Source organism: Suncus etruscus, chromosome 4, assembly GCF_024139225.1.
Source record: "Suncus etruscus isolate mSunEtr1 chromosome 4, mSunEtr1.pri.cur, whole genome shotgun sequence".
Classification (NCBI taxonomy): Eukaryota; Metazoa; Chordata; class Mammalia; order Eulipotyphla; family Soricidae; genus Suncus; species Suncus etruscus.
In genome coordinates, this window is record NC_064851.1 from 53,788,061 (window position 1) to 53,810,879 (window position 22,819).

The following is a 22,819-nucleotide window of genomic DNA, read 5'->3' on the forward strand; positions in this document are numbered from 1 at the left end:
GCTAGTGGTTGGAGGCCATGCAGTTCCAGAGATGTAATCAGGGCCTTGTACATGCTGGGCATGTTATCTATTTCTTGAGTCATCTCTCCAAGCCTTTGTTTTGTTTTCTTTTGTTTTTTCCAAAGTTTCTTCAGGTATTTTGCAGATTTATTTATGTGATACATTGTCAAAGATCACCTTTTAAAAATATTGGGCTGAAAGATACTACAGCAGCTAGTATGCTTACCATGCATGCAAATTACCCATGTTTATTTCTCAGTGCCCCAAATGGTCCCCAAACCCCAATAGTAAATTTCTTAGCACAGATTCAGGAATAAGCTCTGAGTACAACAGATGTGCCCAAAAAAACAAACAATATTTGTGCATGAATTATATATATACTTATATATTTATACACAATTAAGTTCTTGTATTTCCTTTTATTTTATGAACTTGATCATTATTAAAATGAAGTTTTTCTAATACCAGTCAAGATCTTGCCCTTTACTTGGTTGTGTTAGATCAGAAACAAGTATCAATTTTTGTTATGCCTACTTGACTAGCACTATTGGGTTATGTTATAATTATATAAAGTAGCTCAACTCTGTTAGTATTCAAAAATTTAGATAAAGACAAGAGAACAGTTTGGTTCAGCATATACATATGAGCAATAGCTAAAAGCCATAGGTCTTAATGAAATTAGCCAGGTCTAAAAAAAAATGATGAGTCTACTCTAAAGGAAGGTTAAGGATCATTCCCATCAGAATGAGAAATGAAGGAGAAGGGACACAGAGAAGTCCCAGGTCAAGTATATACCCAATTTTTCACAGTGTTGAAGAGAAATAGTGGTGATTGGATTTCACAATAAAAAAATTACTTTTCATCACACACTGAATTGCAAATGTTGAAGAGATTTACAAGTTACTTAGTGGCATAGGGAAGTAGAGAGAAATGAATGAGTTATTGACAGTGAAGGAACAGAATATTTGAAAGGATTATATGTCAGTTTGGGCAGTCTTGGAATTGTTTTCTTCAGTACACAGATGCAGATCAAGAGTAATAGGAAGTGAATTTGGAATTTGGCTCAGCCATAAAGCACATATGCTACTTTTGTAAAGTCCTGGGTTCAATCACTTAAGAAACCACTTAAGAAACAGTAATAGCAAAAAAAATATGATAATAACTAAAGGAGTGAAAATAAAAGTTATCACAGTAGGTTGTACTCAATATGCTGTTAAGTTATGTAACCATGTAACCTGCTCTGTGAGTTCACACTGGTAGGCTATAGCAATTATTATCAATATTTGTACTTAACTATGTTTTTATTGTCCTGCATCCTTATTTGACTCTAACAGATGATTTTAATGTTTTATGTTTCTCATATTCTTGTGTGATCACGTTAGGGATTGCATTTATTTTAACAGCTCTTTCTTACGGACAAAGCAATAGTGACATTGAAGCTCTGCATCAGGCTTATTGTCACATAGCCCATTCTTTGGGAGATGCAGAAAAAAGAATTGAGAGTACTGAGATGGAATATATCAAGAGCTCAATGAAAGAACATTTTCAAGAAAATGAAGAGTCCTCTAAAAACATCTCCACTACAGAATCTGGTAAAAAAAAAAAAAAAGAAAAGAAAAGAAAAGTTATTGTTTGAAATCCTTGGAACAATTTCTATTCTTTCTGCACAGCCAGGAAATAGATCAGGAGTTGTGGTGATAGGCCTTGTGTCACAGGGAATAGTGTTCTGTCTCTGGCACCACATTCTCCACCTGCCTCTCTAAGCATCACTGACTACATCTCTGTAGTTCATCAAGCACCAATAGGTGCTTACCAGCTCTGGCCAGATATAGGGACAAGTAGCCCCCAGAGTCCTCTGATTATTGCTTTGGGAGACTCCCAAAATGAATAATTACAATTTTTTTGTAATAATTATTTCTCAGTCTCTGAAATATGTGAAGGATTTGTCCAAATGAAACCTGAAATTTTATAAATTTAAAACCAAATACAGGGTAAATTTTTATTTTATCTTTCGATATACATTGGCCAAATTAAGAAATCATTTTATGATTTTTCTGAAGAGAGAGTACAGTAACTGCATGCCTTCATGTAGCCAATTCTGGTTCAATCTCCAGCAATGCATCTGGTTGTTCAAACCCTGTAAGGACCCCTAAATGCAGATCCAGGAGTGAGCCCTAAGCACTCCAGATGTCAGCAACTCCCCCCAAATATTCTTTTTACAATTTTTTTTAACTTTTCCATGCTCAACTATTATAGTATTTTTTTAAATAGAGAACAGTATGGCCAAGGATAGGGCACATGAGACCTGAGTTGGGGCAGGGGAAAGAAAAGAAAGATGATAAGGGCAGGAGGGGAGGAGAAGAAAGGGAAGGACCAGGAGAATAAGGTACTTTAAGACTGATCAAGCAGGGGCCAGAAAGATAGCCTGGAGGTAAAGCATTTGCCTTGGCGTGTAGAAGGTTGGTGGTTCGAATCCCGGCATCCCATATGGTCCCCTGAGCCTGCCAGGAGCGATTTCTGAGCATACAGGAGTAACCCCTGATTGCTGCTGGATGTGACCCCCCCAAAAAAAAGATTGATTAAGTAAATATTTGTCTGATATGTATATACATGTTTAATGTATGTGTACATAATAAGCATGTGCGATACATGTATATTTTTCTTGAATAGGAAAAGTTTACAAACTAAAACCAATTTTGTTGTATTTGTCATTTGTCAATTATGTTAAGAGAAATGAAATTTTAATGGTATTACAGTTTAAATTAAGCAGTTTACTATTCTATATTTCTCTTTAGATCTGCCAACTGTAGAGGAGCTGATGAGACCTATCAGAATAGATTCCACTGGGGTCAGGGATTTTGATTTCAAACCTGTCAGGTATGAAGGTTTGGGAAATTAATTATGTGTGTTGTGTATTCAGTTTTATTTCTTTATTTAATTATTTAATGATTTTAGATCGTAAGATTCATAAGATTTTAGAATCATTTGTTAATATCATTCCCAGAGAATAATTCATGGGCAACTTGTATAAGTCTACTAGTTACTGCTCTCTTATTTGTTACCAATCTTTCCTCAGTTCTTTAAAATTCTAGTATTAAATTTTTTTAAAGCTAAAAAAAGATGTTTCCTTTAATAGTCTTAAGGTTTTTCACTGAAAAATGCAAACTCTTCAGCTTTAAATATCTCAGGGACAGTTGTTTTAAATACTAAGTGGGAGCATGCAGTTTATCTCTATGCATGACTTGCCTCTTATATAAAACAGTACATTTGGTATTTAGTCACAAAACAGTTGTCATCTTATGGGTGGGTCATTTGGCTATAACATAAAGAGGCTTTATGAAAATTTAATTTGTATTATGTTGTAGTTTGAGGCCGTGCTCTGTTCCCCAGCCTGAGTAGCACATTGGTATCACTTGTGCTGAGACAACTTGACATCAATTTGTGAAGAAATTAAAGTGTCACGGTCATTATCTCATGAGAACTTATTATTATATAAGAAAAGCATATTTATTTCTGTCTTTAAAAATATGAAGCTCATGTAAACCCTGTTTGATGATGGAAAGGGTAGTTTTTATAGTAAAAAGTATCTTTTGTACTTACTGGAGGCAATGTAAAGTTCTTTACATATACTACTTCATTTAGTTGTACAGCAGTTTCATGAGGTATATTATATTTTCCTTGTTTTTCATGTAAGAAAGTTGAGAAGAGGAGCCAGAGAGATAGACAGGATTAAGATCTTTGCCTTTCCTATAGTCAGCCCTGATTTTTAAGAGTAGCACTGCATGTGGTTCCTTATGCACAGAGCCAGGCATGAATATTAAGCACCTCTGGGTGTGACCCTCCTGCACCATTCCAGTGAAAGAAAAAACTGAAGATGAGCCCATGCATGAAGTTTGGTGTTGGAACATGATCCTTGAATGTTTGATCTCTGGCATTGCAACCATCAAGAAAATGTGTTAAGAGGTTAAATAAGTTGTGCAGCATCATAAGATTATAACCAGAGAATATAAGATGTACATGTGTTTTATCATTTACATTGTCAGATCTCTGATATCCATAAAACAGTTCTAAGAAAAGTCTCATACATTCATATATTGATTTGTTCATTTATAATTTCAGCAGGCCCTTCCTGTCTGATACATACCACATATCCTTCATTATAAGTCTAGTTGAGGTGATTGCTTGGCTGTATTTCATAATTTGTAGTAGCTAAGGAAATAATACTGCTACTTTTAAGTCCATCTACCTGAATTCTTGTGTTCTTCTACGGACCTGCTATGCTAGTTTATTTATCTCTTGGGGCCACACTTTGTTATTCTCAGAACTTACTCTTTCCTTCCTTCCTTCCTTACTTGTTTAAGGATCTCTACTATTAGTGGTGCTCCTGGGGACCCTGGAGGGTATAGGAATAAAGCCAGAATGCATGTAAAGCAACCATCTTATCACCTATCTTTCCAGCCCTTGAAATTTGAAATTTCTATTTAATAACTTTTAAATTAATTGATTTACAATACAATATGGTGCTTTCTTATATCCATAATTCCAGTAACAAACCCAAACCCATTACCAGTGTACACAGCAAGGTAACAACAAAAGGCCTAATTCATCACAACTAATACATATAATCCATAGATCTGAGTTTGTGGTATTAGTTGCTTTGCTTTCTTTTCTTTTCTTCTTTTTTTTTTTGGTTTTTAGGCAACACTTGGCAACACTTAGGAGTTACTCCTGCCTCTGAACTCAGATATTACTCCTGCAGGGTTGGGGGACCATATTGGACGCTGGGGATCAAACCTACATGCAGATCAGCTACATGCAGATACCCTCCCTGCTTTGCTATCAGCCAATCACTTAAGTTCTTGTCACCATTGCACTCACATTTTAAAAACAGTAAATACTGAATGACTGCCTTTCTATGCAGTGAGTTGTAAAGTGGTAGTTTATATGTACTCAGAACAGAAAGTCTCTGATGAATATCTAGCCATATTTTACTCCAATAAAAATGATTGTATTATGCCTGATTAATCTAGCTACTTTAAAATCTACGAACAATTATTGAAAGACAATTTACCATGTAAGAAAATAATAGCCTTTTAGGTTTTTTTTTTTTTGAAAATTACAATCTAAATGACCTGATTAAAAATGATTAAATAGTTGGAAAATGGTGGTTTGTATTTTTGAAATTCTCATTCAGAGTATGTTGATATCTGACTTGACTTTAAACATTCTTCAGGGATGTTATCCTTTTTTATTTTAGTGGTATTGAATTCAGACTTATATACCACTGAAATGACTTTTTCAAAATATTAGTTATTTTTCTGAATTTTTTGTGCTTCAGCAAATATGTACATAAATTAGTACTTCTTTAGTATCTTCTAGAAATATACAAAACATTTCTCCTGCCACAAGACATGCTGATTTTATAAGATATTTCAGATGAGCATGTAAATAATTATTTTAAAATTACTTTGTTTCTTATACAAAATTAACCGCAGTTTCATTTGTGGTTTTGAAATAAGTCTCAGTGGGGCCATAGTGATAGTACTGTGGGTAGGGCACTTGTCTTGCACAGAACCAACCTGGATCCAATCATTGATATTTCATATGGTCCTTGGAACACTGCCAGGAGTAATTCCTGCCTGAGTGCAGAGCCAGGAATAACCCCTGAGCATTACCAGATGTGACCACAAAACAAAAAGCCCCAGAATTTTCTATATAATTCTAACATTAAACTATCTGAAAATTGTTATCTTAAATTTAGAACTATTACATTACACTATCAAAATACTTTGGTAAGCCCGAATCATAATATTTTATTGGATATTTATTATTTTAATAGTGTCATCTAATTTTAATAGTGAAAACCATGCACATATATAAATATTATATATACACGCATGCAGTTTTTTCTCTTTATTTTTATAATATATTTAAACATCATGATTAAAAACATATTTGTTGTTGGGTTACAGTTATATAAATGAACACCCCCCCCTTTCACCAGTACAATTTTCCTACCATCAATGACCCCAATCTCCTTCTTCGCCCTCCCCCTGCCTGTATTTGAGACAGGCATTCTATTTTTCTCACTCACTGCCATTGTTATGATAGTTGTTAGTGTAGTTATTTATCTGCTTGTACTCACCTCTCTTTGTGTTCAGCTTCATACCTTCATACTGTGGCCAGTTCTTAAAGCCCTCATCTTTATTGCCTCTGGATATTATTACAATACTGTCTTTTTTCACTCTGTGTTTCTTTTTTTTCTTTCTTTCATTTCTGGGTCGCACTCAGCAGTGCTCAAAGGTTCCTCCTGGCTCTACACTCAGAAATTGCTCCTGGCAGGCTCAGGGACTTTATAGGATGCAGGAATTCAAACTGCTATCCTTCTGCATGCAAGGCAAATGTCCTACCTCCATGCTATCTCTCTGGCCCCTCACTCTGTGTTTCTTAACTGGAGCATGTAGTCCATTGATGTTGAGGGAAATATTTGCCATGGGATTTAGTGGCATCTTTATGTAGGACTTTGGTGTGTCTCTTGGTCTGTCTTGTCTTAAAGTAGACCTTTCAGTTGTTTTTTTTTTTTAAGGCTGGTTTTGGGTCTCTAAAGTTTCTGAGCTGTTGTTGTGAAGCTATGTATACTTTCTCTGCTGGTTGTAGTATTCTAGTGAAGCATTCATTTCATTTGAGTTTTGTCACTATATCCCACCACAGCCTTCTGGACTTGAGGATTTCTTAATGACAGGTCTGCTGTAAATCTTAAGGATGCTCCTTTAAATGTAATTTCCCTTTTTGATCTTGCTCCTTTCAGTATTCTATCCCTATCTGGGATTCATCATTGTGACTAGGATGTGTTTTGCAGTGCTTTTCTTTAGGTTTCCTTTAGCGGTACTCTTCGGGTATGCAGTATTTGGTTGCATGCAGTCCTTAGCTCTGAGAGTTTCTCTGCAATGATATCCTTAACCATTGATTCTTCCTGGGGATTTTCTTCCTGGACTTCTGGAATTCCAATGATTTTTCAGGTTGTTTTATTGAAACAAAGACTTCTGTTTTAATCTGTTCCCATTCTTTGAGGTTTTTTTCATTGTCTGATCATATGCTAAAGTCTCTTTTTCAATCTCTTCTGTTGTATAGAATTGTTATGCATCTCATCTTACAAGTCACTGATTCAGTCCTCAGCTGCTGTTACTCTGTTGGAGAGACTTTCCAGTGAAGTTTTCAATTCACCTACTGTTTTCATTCCTGTTATTTCAGTTTGAAATTTTCTCATTTCTATTTTCATGTCCTCTTGAATCTTATTTATCATTTATTCAGCTTGATCTGTGCTTTCTTTGAGTTCTGTGACTATCTTCCATATTTTTTCTCTAAACTTCCTATCTGAGAGGCTAAATAAGTGGTTGGTACTTTTTGGATCTTCAGAGATGCCATCTTCATTCTCTATTCATGTTGTTGGCCTACGTTGTTTCCCCATTGTCATGCTTGTAGGGAAGTGTTTTCTATGTGTTCTGCTGGGATTCATTTGCTAGGAGATGTGTGCAGCTGTAAAGTGAAGCATAAAAGCTGGCTCCTCTGGTTCTTCATCTTTCTTGGGCAAAGACAGCTCACCTCTGTTGTCTTGCCCTCAGGAACTGTTCTGGACGGGGTGGTTTACAGCCCAGCATGCAGCAGAGCAAGACTATTCATATTGTCTTCCATGTACCAAAGCATATAGCAGAAATCAAGTCACACACATGTAGTTTAAAAATATTTAAGGAGGACCAAAGCAATAGCACAATGGGTTAGGTATTTGACTTGTACAAGGCTGACCTGGGTTAATTCCCAGCATAATATATGAAACCCCCACTCCACACTAGTTGTGATCCTTGATTGAAGAGCCAGGAGTAAACCCTGAGCTTAGCCCAAAAACATAACCTACATATGTGTGTTTGTGTTTGTGTTAGATTACACCTTGTTTTACCCAAAACAAAGATCATCCCTGGTCCCTTTATATCTGTCTTTTTACAACTTGGATTTGCCCCAAAACAGAGGTTGTCTTATATGTAAACCTGGGCAATACTGTTTCAGTATAGCTTGAGCTATTTTGTTTACTCTGTCTACTCCACCTGGGTTGGTCTCTGTAATCAATAAAACGACAGTCTGGAAGGAAGCTGGCACTCCATACAATAGAAGATACATACATAGAATGTATACATACATAGAAGATACATACATACAAACATACATAGAAAATTGACAGACTGCATGTGTTTCATCCTCAGTCTAGTTTGAATTACTTAATACATGACCCTGCTTCAGATCTGCTCACCTGGGATTGGAAAGATGGCACTGGGGTAATTTTACATACAGATATATTTAGGCATATATATGTATATATATATTTCTATGGATCATACAAGGTTTATATTCTTTTTGTTCTTTTTGTTTGTTTTATAGCTATAAGAAAATGGCTGATAGTAAAGAAACTGAATTTATTAGCCCTTTCCCACTTGAGATGAACCAAAATATTATGTCTCAAGACCAACAAAATGTAAACCAATTTTCTCATAGTAATGAAGAAAATATAGATTTGGAGAAGATAAAAAATGAAGCCATAGAAAATAATAGTTCAAGAATAAATGCTATGGAAGAACATATAGATAAAATGTGCCTTGATATGTTAAGGAAAAAAATATCTGTTGCTTCTTCATTATCACTTCAAGATAACAAAATAAATAAAGTAAGTGTTTATAATCTAAATTAATTTGACATGATTCTTGTAGGTACTGTTGATAAGTATGTAAACTAGTTAGATTGATCTTATATATGATAAAATAATTTTAAAACTTGCTTCCTATTTCTCTCTCATGTTCATTGTAATTACTGTATTTTCCGGCTTATAAAATGACTTTTGAAACAAAAAAAAAGTCAACCGGGAGGCGGTGAGGTGGCGCTAGAGGTAAGGTGTCTGCCTTGTACGCACTAGCCAAGGAAAGATCGCGACCACGGTTCGATCCCCCGGGATCCCATATGGTCCCCCCAAGCCAGGGGCAATTTCTGAGCACTTAGCCAGGAGTAACCCCTGAGCATCAAATGGGTGTGGCCCAAAAAACCAAAAAAAAAAAATTTAAAAAAAAGAAAGGAAAATAAAGTCAACAGAAAATCGGAAAATCGGTGGTCGTCTTATATGCCAAGTATATCCCAAAAATTGTTTCAATATGCCGCTAAACGAAAATTGTCTGAATATTGCCACAAAACGAATTTTCCAACTCGATCCTGCACCAATCACTGCCAGGCTGCTGCTCGGGCCTCTCTAACTCAGCCAATCCAAGCAGGCTTTTTATGCATGCAAATTAGACAATGTTCTGTACCCGAATCTACACTGTAAAAAGCCTGCTCAGATTGGCCAGAGTCAGAGAGGAAGTCTATCACAGTATAACCTTTGAACCTTTGCTTGTTGTGATTGGCTCACTGGGGTACATGAGCACTGGAACACATGCAGCACATGCAGCACATGCAGCACAGGAATGTTCTGTCTGATACAGCGAATATAGGCCTAAACTTATGTTTTAACTGCAAAATTAGGGGGTTGTCTTATACGTCCAGACATCTTTTACGCCGGCAAATACGGTATATATCTTATTTTATGGCAAACCTGTATTTTTTTATTTACATGCTTGCTTTTATACTTGACTTTGAAGATGGGCTTCAAATGTTCAAAGTCTGATTAATTATATTAGATAACTTTAATGTAGTGGTTAGCCTTTTACTGATATATATTTAAGAATCACTTGTTTCCATCTTTTAAATCTTTGGTTACAACTAGAAATGAAGTTTGTGAAAATACTAAACAGTTTGATTTGTGCACAGAGTTTGACATCTCACCTCAGTTCTGAAGAAGGGACTGCAACTGATAGACAGGTACCATACAAAAAGGCCAGAAGTGTACCTCCTTTACTTAAAGGGAAATCCCAGAGTGGAGTATATGCATCAGTAAGAAGCTCAGGCTATGGCAAACCCAATTCATCATTCAAAGCATTCTCTACTCTTGAAAAGAAAGCTTCAAAGGATATTATGAAAAGCAAAAACCTGAGATCCATTCCCACCTCAAATCAAGCTGGGAAAAAAGGTAACCCTCTACTTTTTTTTTATGTCTGTGCATAAAGTGTGAATATCCACATGCCATAATCCCACAATGAAGGGAGAAGCGAGTCTGGAGCAGGGTCGCCAGAGGAAATAATCCAAACCAGGCTGAAGAGAGATGAAATATGGGTCTAGGGACATATCTACCACATGGAGCAAGAGAGAGAGAGGCCCCCAGAACCACAATATTTATTGGGAAAATAGGACCACGCCCATAGGTGGGAGGATGTAAGTAAAGAACCTATCTAGAAGTTCTTCCTGCCCAATAGGTCTTTGACATATAAACAAGGAAGCCATCATTGTTAAGTGTGAAGGCCCAATACCATTAACAGTTTAGGTTAAAGGCTGATTAATCAATTCAACAATAAAATGTATTATTTTATATACCTATTTTTTTCTCTCTATGAATTTTCTTTATTTGTGGAAAAGAATTTCTCTTAAGAAAGTACATTCTATTTTCTGAAAATTCCTTTTTCATCATGAGATCCAGTGAATTTTCTTGAATGAGACCTACAAAAATGGGAAAAAGTATAGAAAACCAGACTTTTTTTAATTTCGTTATATTTCTGTTATCCAAAATGCTTGTCAAAAAAAGAGCTATAAATTGAGAATACAAATAGCAATGGACAAATGAAGGTTAATAAGATATTATCTGGATGTTAATTCAATATATACTTGGATATACACTGATTTTAATGCCATATATGCATAGTTTTTATAAGGCAGAGTGCCACTGGTAATGATTTCCTAATGTAACTATTAGTACTGACAGTGGGAAAGCATCATTTTCAACTTTGAAAGCCATACATCTATTTTAAAAAAAGAAATAGAATATTTAGACTTTTGCTTTTAGTGGAAAGAGCAATGTACCTAGTTTCATTTTGTAATTTACTTTGTAATTAGATGTAATAGGCTTGAGAGATAGAATTGTAGGAAGGGCAATTGCCCTGCATATGATCAACCTAGATTTGATCCCCATACACCATATGGTTCCATGAGCCCACCAGGAGTAATTCCTGAATGCAGAGCCAGGGGTAAACCCTGAGTAAGCCACACCTCTGGGTATGGCCCAAAACTAACAAAATCAAATAAAAAAATACAGTATCTCTACTCTTAATGGATATGTATTTGCTATATAATGACCTATGATCTGATTTCTTATTTTTTCTTAACTTTTATATGGATTGTCAGCTTTTGATGTTGTCATCCGATTGGTATTAATAATGACCAACTCAAGGAATCTAGTACTTAAGGGAAGAAAACTAAGTATTTCTCAGATTTTAGACTCATCAAGAAAAGTGTGAACATTTTCATTTGTGGTTAAAGAGTATTCATTCTGCTTCTCCAGAAATGAAAAATTAGATTTTGTTTTTTATTAGGACTAATTATACCTTGCTTTAGATAAATTAACTTTCCAACATTTTGAAGCTTATATAATCATTTAACAAATAAGTAACTTTTGAGCATCTTTTTGTGTCCAAAACTATTAGATATCCTTAAGCTTCATAAGTAAACATAACAGGCAAAGATAAGCCTTGTTCTCTGTCTTTGTGTAATTTTATCTGCTGTGGAAGAACAGATGTTCTTACTATAAGCTAAATAAATAAGTGGTATTATATGCAATGAAAGAAAAGTGAAAATTAGGAGCCAGAGCCAGTAGTAAGCCCTGAGTATGCCACACCTCTGGATGTGGACCTACAACAGGTCGAGCTCTTGCTTAGCATGCAATCAATTTGGATTTAATATTTAGCATCTCATAAGGTTCCCTAAGCACTGCCAGAGCTGCATGCAGAGCCACAAGTGGCCCTTGAACATCAGGTGTGTCCCCAGAAAAAAAGAAAAAATTAGAGCAAATTTAGAAATATAGATGATTGCCTTTCTAAATAATACATAGTTTACATAGTTAGTTTACATAGTAATACATAGTTAGGACTGAATATGTAACTGAATGTAGAGTTTGTACAGCAACCAAAAAAAGATAACAAAAATTAACATATTCAAATGCACTTTGAATATGAGAAGATACTAGATTTACACTATGCTAGGGGCTACCAAATTCAAAGGTAGTGCTCCCCTATGGTGCATTTCTCAGAAACAAAGAGGTTGTGAATATTGCTGAATGTGGGCCAAATCCTTACTCCCCAAAATATCAGCATCTTGAAGAAATTATACCAAAATAAATATTTAGTGGTTAACTTGTATTCCTCAAGGTCACTTAAACTTTTTAAATTTTTTAATACCATATTGACCTTAGAGTTACCTCTTAATCAGATAATTACTTAATAATTTACTTTAAAAATGAAAATTTGAGCATAATATATGCATTACTCATATTTTTATTAATATGTATCACCAGAATGTCACTGGAAATATTGTATCTCTTAAAGTCAAAATTTAGACTAATGAAATTTTTTATCTATTTGTATAGTTTCATTGCTTATATGTTTCATAAGTTAACAGATACTTTTTTGATTTATATATTTTTATTTGTAATTTCTTTGTACATATTAAAGAATAATATTCTTTTTTTTATTGGTTTTTGGGCCACACCTGGTGTACGCTCAGGGATTACTCCTGGCTATGCCTATGCGCTCAGAAATCGCTCCTGGCTTGGGTGACCATATGGGACGTCGGGGGATCGAACCAAGGCAAACACCCTACTGCCTGTGCCACCACTCCAACCCCTAAAGAATAACTTATTCTTAAAAGAACAATTCATTTAAAAATAACAAAGATTGAAACTGTCAGCCACTTTACTTTTTCCTCATATATTTAGCTCATTTTTCTTTAACATGAGAAGTTAAACATTGAGCAATCACTGTCAAATTGAGAAGAATACTAATCATGGCAGCAGTTCTCAGTGCAGCGAAACAGTGGTGTTAATGTATTGTGTACACCAGAATTTTGAGATACTAATTTATTTTAGTGTGTATGCTGCTGAAGTGATCATGATCCTCATTTATTTAATGTTCCCATTCTGTGTCTTCTTGCTGTTACTTAATTTGAATATATTCATCTTTGGACTTATGGTGCTTTTTATCAATTGTTTACATTATTTAGAAATCTTATCTGGAACAAAGCTTATCAAGCCTGCAGCATTGCATAAACCATCTCTGAAAACAGAAGGTTTACTAGATACAACTAAGAAGTCTAAAGATAATACAGAAATTGATTCCAGTGGTCAGTTTCAGAATGTATGTATTTAATTTCAGAATGCCATTTATAATTTCATGTTCTAAAACTGATTAAAGCTAAACTACAAATAGAACATATGAAATTTTATTTGCTCCAAGAATGATACTCTAATCATTTCTAGGCATTTATACAGAACTAAATTTTTATTTTTTGTGAACGTTTTTTAAAATTGTAATGAAATTGTTTTTCTTAAAAGGAGTCTTCTGAATACCAAAGTGATAACAAGGAAACAGAATTAATTTTATTTAAAAGAGTTCAGGAAGCAGAGGAAAAATGGAGGGGTGCACAAGCTATAATTGAGCATATTAAAGTTACATTCTCAGAAAAAGAGAAAGAGCTGGAACATAAGATGGAAGAACTGAAAAGGCAACAAGAAAAGAAACTCTTAGAGCTGAATCAATATAATTATATTCTTCAATCTAAGGTACTGGGGAAAATTGTCCTTTTATTCTTTTCTTCAATTAAAATAAAGTATTATTCTCACTAAGCACATATAGCCTTCCTATTAAGCCTTTTTGTCTATGGCTGTTTGACATCCTGAATTTGCTGTCTAAAGTATGAACATAATGGATGAACATAGTCCCCAAGAGGACCCCCTTTATTGTATAACCTAAATCAATCACTCTGCGGGGAGATTTTTTTAAATATGCCTTACTGTGATAATGTTCTGCGGATTGCTGTCTCTTGAAAATAAGTCTTCTAGTCCCCTGTCTAGATGTAGAAGATCTAGATTTAGAAAATGACAGAGTAACATTCCTGAGTTATTTCTATCTCCATATTCATCAGCTTAAAACCTCACTTTAATGATTTTGTATTGCTGATGTGCTCATTCATTGTGATCCTAAGACAATTCTAGATCTGTGTTCCCAAGAAAATTCATGTTTCCCACTCTTTCCTTTCCAAACAAAACAATGAGTTTGTTTTTCCAAAGTTAAATAGCTTTGAAGAGACAAATAGAAAACAGAAGTGGTTACATTTTGAAGCAACTGATTCTATCACTGAAGAAAAATTGAAGCAAATTCAAAAAGAAATACAAGAACAAGAAACTCTTCTTCAGGGGTATCAGCAGGTATGGTGATTCTTCAACCCTGGGCTGCTTCTTGAAATACATTGATCATCAAAAATAAAATAAAGACAAAAATTTTAATAGGTGACAAGTATAAGAAAGTGATTTCATTAGTCCTCACATGTCTCATGGAAAGAAAATTAAAGGCTGGATTCCAGATTCAAAGAACCTAAATTTAGGCTTAGCTTCCAACACCCTCTCTGCAGCCTTGGGAAAATCTCATTCTCTCTCTAAACTAGAATATTCATCTTTGAAGATGGTATGGCAATGATAGTTTATGTTTCACACACTATCATTGTTGTGGATTTAAGCAATACAGACCAGTCTTTTAGTACCTGGTGCACAAGACCCATCAGCGCACATTTTAATATTTTTACTAGGCATGTACCATGTGAGACTTTATCCTAACTCTTCCTTGTCACTTCCCTCCCCATTTTTTAAACTTTTGTTTTCTTGTTTAGCAACCAAAGCCAGAGATTAAAACTGTCAGTTAAAAGTACATTGAGGTAGGGAAGACAACTAGAGAAAGCATAGTAATGCTTTAGAAGGCATAATAATATATCACATAGTGATTACAAATTTTATTTTAATTAAACAGCTGATTTTGCCCTGGAGTGCCCAACCTGATGTTCTGATATTATTGTTGTGTAGAACATAGTTTTTTCTTTTGTTTTGTTTTGGGGCACACACAGCTGCACTCGGGTTACTCTTGGCTTTGCACTCAGAAATTTTTCTAACAGGCTCTGTCGAGTGCCTTAGGGATGCTGGTGATTTAACTCAGGTCGGCTGCATGTATGGCAGGTGTCCTCTGTGCTATTGCTTTAGAATATGATTTTTTGGGGGTAGGGATTTGGGCCACACCCGGTGATAGGGTTACTCCTGGCTATGCATTCAGAAATCGTTCCTGGCTTGGGGGATCGAACCATAGTCTGTCCTAGGTCAGCCATGTGCAAGGCAAATGCCCTACTGCTGTGCCACCACTCCAGCCCCTAGAATATGATTTTTAAAGGGGCAAACTTAATGTGTGCTAATACATAGAAGAATTTCTGTGTCTTTTCATTTATTTTTCTGGATTTTTTTTAATTTTGCAGATGTATAAACACAGATCACTTACCAAGAGCTAGAGTAATTATTGCCAGAGCAATAATACACTAGGTAGGGCATTTTCTTTGCATGCAACTAACCCAGGTTTGATCTCTATCACCCAAAGCCCATCACAGGTGACCCCCTGAACACAGAGTCAGTAGTAAGCCCTGAACATAACCAGGTGTAGCCCAAAAACTCAAAACAAAACAAACCACTTACCAAGCACTAGATTAGGCATTCTGAGAGCTCCAAAGTTATCATTAGATCCTTTTGATTTTTACTGTTGGAATCACTCTTTAGTTTAAACTTAGTGATGAGTGGTGAGCTGGGTTTAGTCTCTTCTCTGCCTTGACCTGATATTTCCAGAAATAACCTGTATAATTCTCTGTTCATAAAATATAAAGAGAATTAGAATGGACACCTATTATAGCTACATTCATCTGCAAGAAAAGCCAGGCAGAAGCAAACAAAAAGAGGTTGGAAACAGTTTTACTGAGCTCTTACCTTGGAATATGCAGTTCCTATAGTGCCTGTCAACTTCACACTGTAAAATGTTGTACATGTATTGATTTTAGATTCTTCAGCTTTAGCTGTTTTGCTAAAGTTAGTATTTTTGAACATTTGGAAAGAAATATTTTCAGATTTACTCAAAGATTATGAAAAAATTAAAACCTCATATATATTTAAAGGATGTATTTGTTATTAATATATAACTTATATAAGTACTGTGTTTTTAACTTTATTTTCTACTTCTAAAAAGGAAAATGAAAGATTATATAACCAAGTGAAAGATCTCCAAGAACAAAACAAGAAGAATGAAGAACGAATGTTCAAGGAAAATCAGAGCTTATTCAGTGAGTTAGCTTCCTTAAAGTAAGTCGTTTTAATCTATAGAATCAAATAAACTAGTTTGAATCATTAAATATACTATTGAAATCCATTTTTATTTTCAAAATAGAGAACAGATGCACAAAAATCGTGTTATGTCTCAAGTGGTTGAAGATTCAGAGCCCACAAGAAACCAGAGTTTTACAGAGCTATTAGCAGAATTACGATTGGCACAGGTAAGGGTTTTGATGGGGGTTGTTTTTTTGGTTTTGTTTGGTTTGGTTTGGTTTTGGATTTGGGGCCGCAGCCAGTGAAGCTCAGGGGTTACTCCTGTCTATGCGCTCAGATAACGCTCCTGGCTTGGGGGACCATATGGGACACTGAAGATCAAACCCAGGTCCACCCTGGGTCAGCCACTTACCGTGGCACAGGTAAGTTTTACAGATTTTAACCTTAGAAGTTTAAAGGCTGGGGGCCGGAGAGATAGCAAGGAGGAAAGGCGTTTGCCTTTCATGCAGAAGGTCATCGGTTCGAATCCCAGTGTCCCATATGGTCCCCTGTGCCTGCCAGAAGCAATTTCTGAGCATGAAGCCAGGAGTAACCCCTGAGCACTGCCGGGTGTGACCCAAAAAAAAAACACAAAAAAAAAAAGAAGTTTAAAGGCTGGAGAAGGCTGGAGAAATAGTACAGTGGGTATACAATTGCCATGCATGTAGCCAACCCAGATTCTATTCCTAGCACCTCATATTGTTCTTAAATTCTACCTGGGAAAGACTGGGGGTTATTTGATGGTGAAAATCATGGTGAATGACTTTGGTTATTCAGGAAGTCTTAGGCAAATGAATAATACAGTCTTCTTCAAACAATCACTCTGGCTGCTGAGAGGAGAGAGGGTTGAAGACATAGGTTGTTTGGGAGGTTGTTGCAGTGTAATAAATATAACCTGTATGGAAATAAATTGAACAGAAAATAGTGGTTTTCAATTGCTAGTTCTTAAGAAGATGAAAAAAGGGTCTGGAGTGGTGGCGCAAGCCATAGTGCGTCTCCCTTGCACCTGATAACCGAGGACAGATTGCAATTCGGGCCCCTGTATCCCATAAGGTCCCCCAAGCCAGAAGTAATTTCTGAGCGCATAGCCAGGTTCAACCCCTGAGAGTCACCAGGTGTGGCCCAAAAACAAAACAAAAAAAAAGATGAAAAAATAGGACAGTCTTTAAAGATTTGCTGAGTAAAATTACTAATATTCCAAAGGGAGGGGTTAGTGAAAAGTCAGTACAAATTGGAAAAATAATAGCAGTATCTATAAGAGATTAGCTAAAAGATTATACCTCAGTTTGTGGTCGGAAATAGTTTTTGTATTTGTTTTAATATTAAGAAAGAAAAATGCGGATTTTTGGAAGACATCAAACGACTAAAGCAAGACAAACAAGCTCTTGAAGTAGATGTGGAAAAAATTAAAAAAGAAAGAGATCAAGCCAAAGATCAAATTGCTCATGCCACAGGTAAAACGTTGACTTAGGCAGTTTACCTGTTTACATGTAATTGTTATTATCTTGAACTTAATTAGTAGCATTTGGATAGTAAAATCAAAATGCTAGTCATTGCATTTTCATTTAAGAAACATTTAAAAATCATAATTATTAATATGTATGTTCATTTGATTTATTTTTGCAGGAGTAATTAGAGATCAAAAGAAAATGAACAATGGGGCCAGATCATTAGTATAGCTGGTAGGGCACTTTCCTTGCACACAGCTGACATGGATCCCCAGTATCCCCCCTCATCCCTAGCACTGCCAGGAATAATTTCTGAGTGTGGAGCAAGGAGTATCCCTTGAGCATCTCCATGGGTGCCCCCCCCCCCCAAAAAAAAGAAAGAAAGAAAACCAGAAGCCAGAGTGATGGCGCAGTAGTAGGATGGTTTGCCTTGCAAGAGGCTGACCTAGGATGGACTGTGATTTAATCCCCCGGAGTCCCATATGGTCCCCCCAAGCCAGGAGTGATTTCTGAGTGCATAGCAGAAGTAACCCCTGCGCATCACCAGGTGTGACCCAGAATGAAAGAAAACCAATAGTGAATTGAGTTTATGGTATTTTATTTTAGTTATTTTTATGTCTGTCATCCCAGTGGCCTGTTGAATCATTGACTCTCAAGTATTTGCCAAATGAATAAATATATTATACTATGTTTGTAGAAAACAAAAAAATAAATGACATTTCTTATATAGAAAACAAAGGAAAGTAAAATAAAAATTCAAGATATTTTTGTTATTGATTTTTAAATATATATGTATATGTATATATACATGTATATGTATATATGTATGTATGAGATCCACTAATAAGTGTTTTTGGAGAGGACTAGCATTTTGAGCTGACTTTTGTTAGATGGTATGGTTTAGAAGTTCAGAAATGGAGGGAAGAAGGCTACTCAAGTACATCTCATAAAATTTTTATTAAATGTATTAGTGGATTGTAGTGCTGGTGATAAGATACAGGGTGAGGATTCTGTTTAGGCACATTATTGAGCTTTTTTCTTTAATATAATATTGTCCATGTGTAAAACATGCACAGTAAAATTTATTTCAGCTTTCTCCCCCTGGTGAAGCCTTTGTTCCCTTTTGTACACATATTTTTCTCTCTTATATTTCTCTTCAGTTATTTTACTTAAAAGTAAAAATAATTAGGGGGCTGGGGTGATAACACAGTAGTTTGGGCATTTGCCTTGCACATGGCCGACCTGGGTTGATTCCTGACATCCCATATGGTCTCCAAAACCTGCAAGGAGTCATTTCTGAGTACAGAGCCAGAGTAGCCCCTGAGCGCTGCCAGGTGTGGATCAAAAACCACAAAAAAAAAAACTAAAAGTAAAAATAAATTTAAAAATAAAATTTATTCCTACATTTTAATTAGAAAATTACATTTGCTTCCCTCATCTGTAAAATAGAACATTAGTATATATTATATAAGTCTGTTAATTTAAATAGTACATGGTAAACTTACTACTTGTCATCATTTTTTGTTTGTTTGTTTTCCTTTATTTGGGGATTTTGTTGTTGTTTTTGTTACTGCTGTTGGTTTTTGAGCCATAACCTGCAACACTCAGATATTACTCCTGAGTGGGCGCTCATAAATCACTTCCAGAGCAACTTAGGGGACAATGAATCACCAGAAACTGAATCTGGGCATGCATTCCAGTTTTTTTGAGTCTTTTGAACCTTCCCCATCTCTTGTATTAAACATTTTCCACTGGAAGAAAGTTGATTTTTAGTATGGAAGTCAATGGGAAAGGTGATTTGTTAACTGATTATTTAAAGATTTCTACGTTGTCAATATTGTTACAAGTGTTAGGATTTGGATAATGACTACATTTTGCTTCTTACCTATTTTCTTTATAGACTTTTTCATATTATTTTTAATGCCAAAGGACTTTAGTCTTAAAATCAAAAGCTACTTTATTTCCATATTTTGAAAAGTTACTTTCTTTTATAGGTGAAAAAATATATGAAATAAAGATTTTAGAAGAAACCCATAAACAAGAAGTTGTTCGTCTGCAAAAAAGATTGCAGTGGTATGCTGAAAATCAGGAGCTTCTAGATAAGGATGCAGTTCGACTTAAAGAAGCACATGAAGAAATTGAGAAGCTCAAACTTGAGGTACTGAATTTTTCAGTATATTTCTGAAAATGAACACTTACTTTTAATCATTGAAACTTACCTTGTACTTATCATTGATTCAATACTTAAAATGTTTTTAAACAAAATAACTGGGTTTTATTTTTGTTTACTTTCAGATATGTAGTCTATTTCAGATTAGATTAGATTGATTATTTTAGAGCTAAGCCCTGTCAAGCCCCTAGATAATTAGAATTCTGCCTACCTCTATAGCTCCATTTTGTGCTGTTGATCTCTCCTAGCTCATCATAATTCACTCTGATTCTTAAGCATATAGCCATAGCCTGAAGTACTCTGGCTGCAGTACTTCCTAGGTCTTATTCTTTTGACTCTCAGTTCACATATTTTTCTTAATACCCCTTTCAAATGTGTCTGCCATTCCCACATCTCTCCTCTAATTCTTTCTTCCCATTTTTTGTTTCATTTTATATCAAGAACTTGCCACTTCTGGAGGTTATTTACTTACAATTTACTCTATTAATACCTAAGTTTTACACTAGAGCATAAAATCTATGTCAGGAGAAGACTAGTTTACCAGCTCTATTTCCAGTACAATATCATATCTTGATAGGAATTTTTAAGTGGATGAGTAAAAATATGTCTGATTCCTTCTTGGCATTCCTCTACTTCTACATATACTCATTATTTGTAGTGCTGGCAGTCACATTCTGTGTCACATATCTGCCCTCTACCACTGAGCTAACATCCTGGCCCTGGGCTTTTTAATTGTTGTGTTTGGTTTTTTTTTTTATTACTTACAGGTTGAGAGACTGAAAACTGAATCTGCAAATCCATCTATACAGCAGAAGATACATTTAAATGATAGAGCTGTTGATGCCAAAAAAATTCAGGATCTAGAGCGACAAGTATGTTATGAGTAAATTTGTATGATTAAAGTAGTTACACAAGAAAGTTGAATGAATTGTGATTGTTATATTAAAGTGAGATTTTAGCTCTTTTCTTTTTATTAAAGCCAGTCAAATTGAGTAGTGGGGGGATTATATACCAACTTCTGTGATACTAACGTTAATAAGTTCTGATAAATCAGTGCCATCGGACCAGCCTTTAGCTCTTGTTTTCATAATAAAGGTGAAAGGAAAGTTGATGGTAGAAATATCACTGGAGGGATCAGAGAGATAGCATGGAGGTAGGATGTTTGCCTTGCATGCAAAAGGATGGTGGTTTGAATCCCGGTATCCCATATGGTCCCCTGAGCCTGCCAGGAGCAACCCCTGAACGCTGCTGGGTGTAACCCAGAAACCAAAAAAAATTTTTTCCACTGGCAAAAAAAGGATGATTTAATTTATGTATATAACTAAATGAGTCATAGTCACTCCTTTAACATATATAAAATATGACACATTCTGTTCCAATTATATAAATTTAATTTATTCACATAAGTATATGTTATAGAATGAAATCACACTATATATGATGTAATAAATGATGAGTAACCAATTTTCTCAAGTGTTTCAACAATTATCATACTGTCGTATCAATATTTTCTGTGACTTTAATATATCACACTTAAAAATACTACTTTATTTACTATCAGAAATGTATAAAATCAAGTATAAAAATTCTTTAAAGAGCAGAGGGGGGAAAACACAAAAACATTGATAGATTCCTTCAACAAATAATAGCTATGCATCTATATCAGACATTTGATAGAAATCTTTATGAAAGAAATATCATTACACTTAGTCACCAAAAATTTGTGGAGGAGGATAAACAAATAAGTTAGCAATTACAATAAATATGTGGTCAGCCACTTTTATAAATGGAGCCAACATACTTCTTAGTGGTCAGTTTTGATAAACATTTCAAAAATCCCAGAACTGTGAATACCTTTTACCCTGAAACTCCATATCTATAAGTTTATTCTTAGTTTATAATAAAAATATTTTTAATCTTTAAATAAAATGATTTTAAAAGTAAATTTTTATCAAGGTATTTTATACAGTATACACTCTTTACATTCTCTTTTGTTTCAAAAGTTCTTATAGGATTTGGCCAACCTGAAAAAAAATTTTAATACATTTGTTTAAGTATGGTCACGCTTACTTTAAACAGACTTGATGTATGCATTTAAAATAATATTAATAGGACAGAAAGATAGTACAGTGTGAAGGGCATTTGCCATATACATTGCTGACACAGGTTTTATCTCTGGTACTCTATGATCTTCTGAGTACCACCAGGTGTGGTCCAAAAAACAAATGATAACAATAATAATATAGTAGATTATATTATGTAATATGCAGTTATACATAAAGAATTTGGGGAAGTAGTGGGGTACTTGATTTAGATAACCCAGGTTTGCTCTCCAATACCCCGTATTGTCCTCCAATTCCTGCCAGGAGTGATTCCTGAGCATTGTTAAGTAAAGCCCTAAAAGAAAAACAATCCAAAACATCATCATCATTATCATATATTTTTGACTAATGTATCTTTCTTTTATTTTTTTATTTTTATTTTTTATATAATGATCTTTATTTAAACACCGTGATTACAAACATGATTATAGTTGTATGATTACAGTCATGTAAAGAACACCCCCCTTCACCAGTGCAACATTCCCACCACCAATTTCCCAGATCTCCCTCCTCCCCATCCCCCTACACCTGTACTCGAGACAGGCTTTCTACTTCCCTCATTCATTCACATTGTTATGATAGTTTTCAGTGTAGTCATCTCTCCAACTGCACTCATCACTCTATGTGATGAGCTTCATGTCATGAGCTGCACCTACCAGCCCTCATCTCTCTTGTCTCTGAGATACTGTTAAAAATGTCTTACATTTTTCTTAAAGCCCATAGATGAGTGAAACCATTCTGCATCTTTCTCTCTCCCTCT

General features: G+C 35.1%; 1 protein-coding gene across 1 annotated transcript in view; it reads left to right on the plus strand.

Annotated features, from left to right (window-relative positions):
- The window catches only part of CEP162 (centrosomal protein 162), an 84,925-nt gene that overhangs the window by 35,271 nt on the left and 26,835 nt on the right, over window positions 1-22,819 (plus strand). Inside the window, exons 9-20 of the mRNA XM_049772311.1 lie at window positions 1,404-1,592; window positions 2,796-2,877; window positions 8,431-8,713; window positions 9,844-10,102; window positions 13,177-13,310; window positions 13,508-13,735; window positions 14,243-14,380; window positions 16,224-16,336; window positions 16,422-16,527; window positions 17,667-17,793; window positions 19,782-19,945; window positions 20,725-20,829. Of these exons, the coding sequence (XP_049628268.1) occupies window positions 1,404-1,592; window positions 2,796-2,877; window positions 8,431-8,713; window positions 9,844-10,102; window positions 13,177-13,310; window positions 13,508-13,735; window positions 14,243-14,380; window positions 16,224-16,336; window positions 16,422-16,527; window positions 17,667-17,793; window positions 19,782-19,945; window positions 20,725-20,829 (1,928 nt within the window). The remainder of the gene's footprint in view (window positions 1-1,403; window positions 1,593-2,795; window positions 2,878-8,430; window positions 8,714-9,843; window positions 10,103-13,176; window positions 13,311-13,507; window positions 13,736-14,242; window positions 14,381-16,223; window positions 16,337-16,421; window positions 16,528-17,666; window positions 17,794-19,781; window positions 19,946-20,724; window positions 20,830-22,819) is intronic.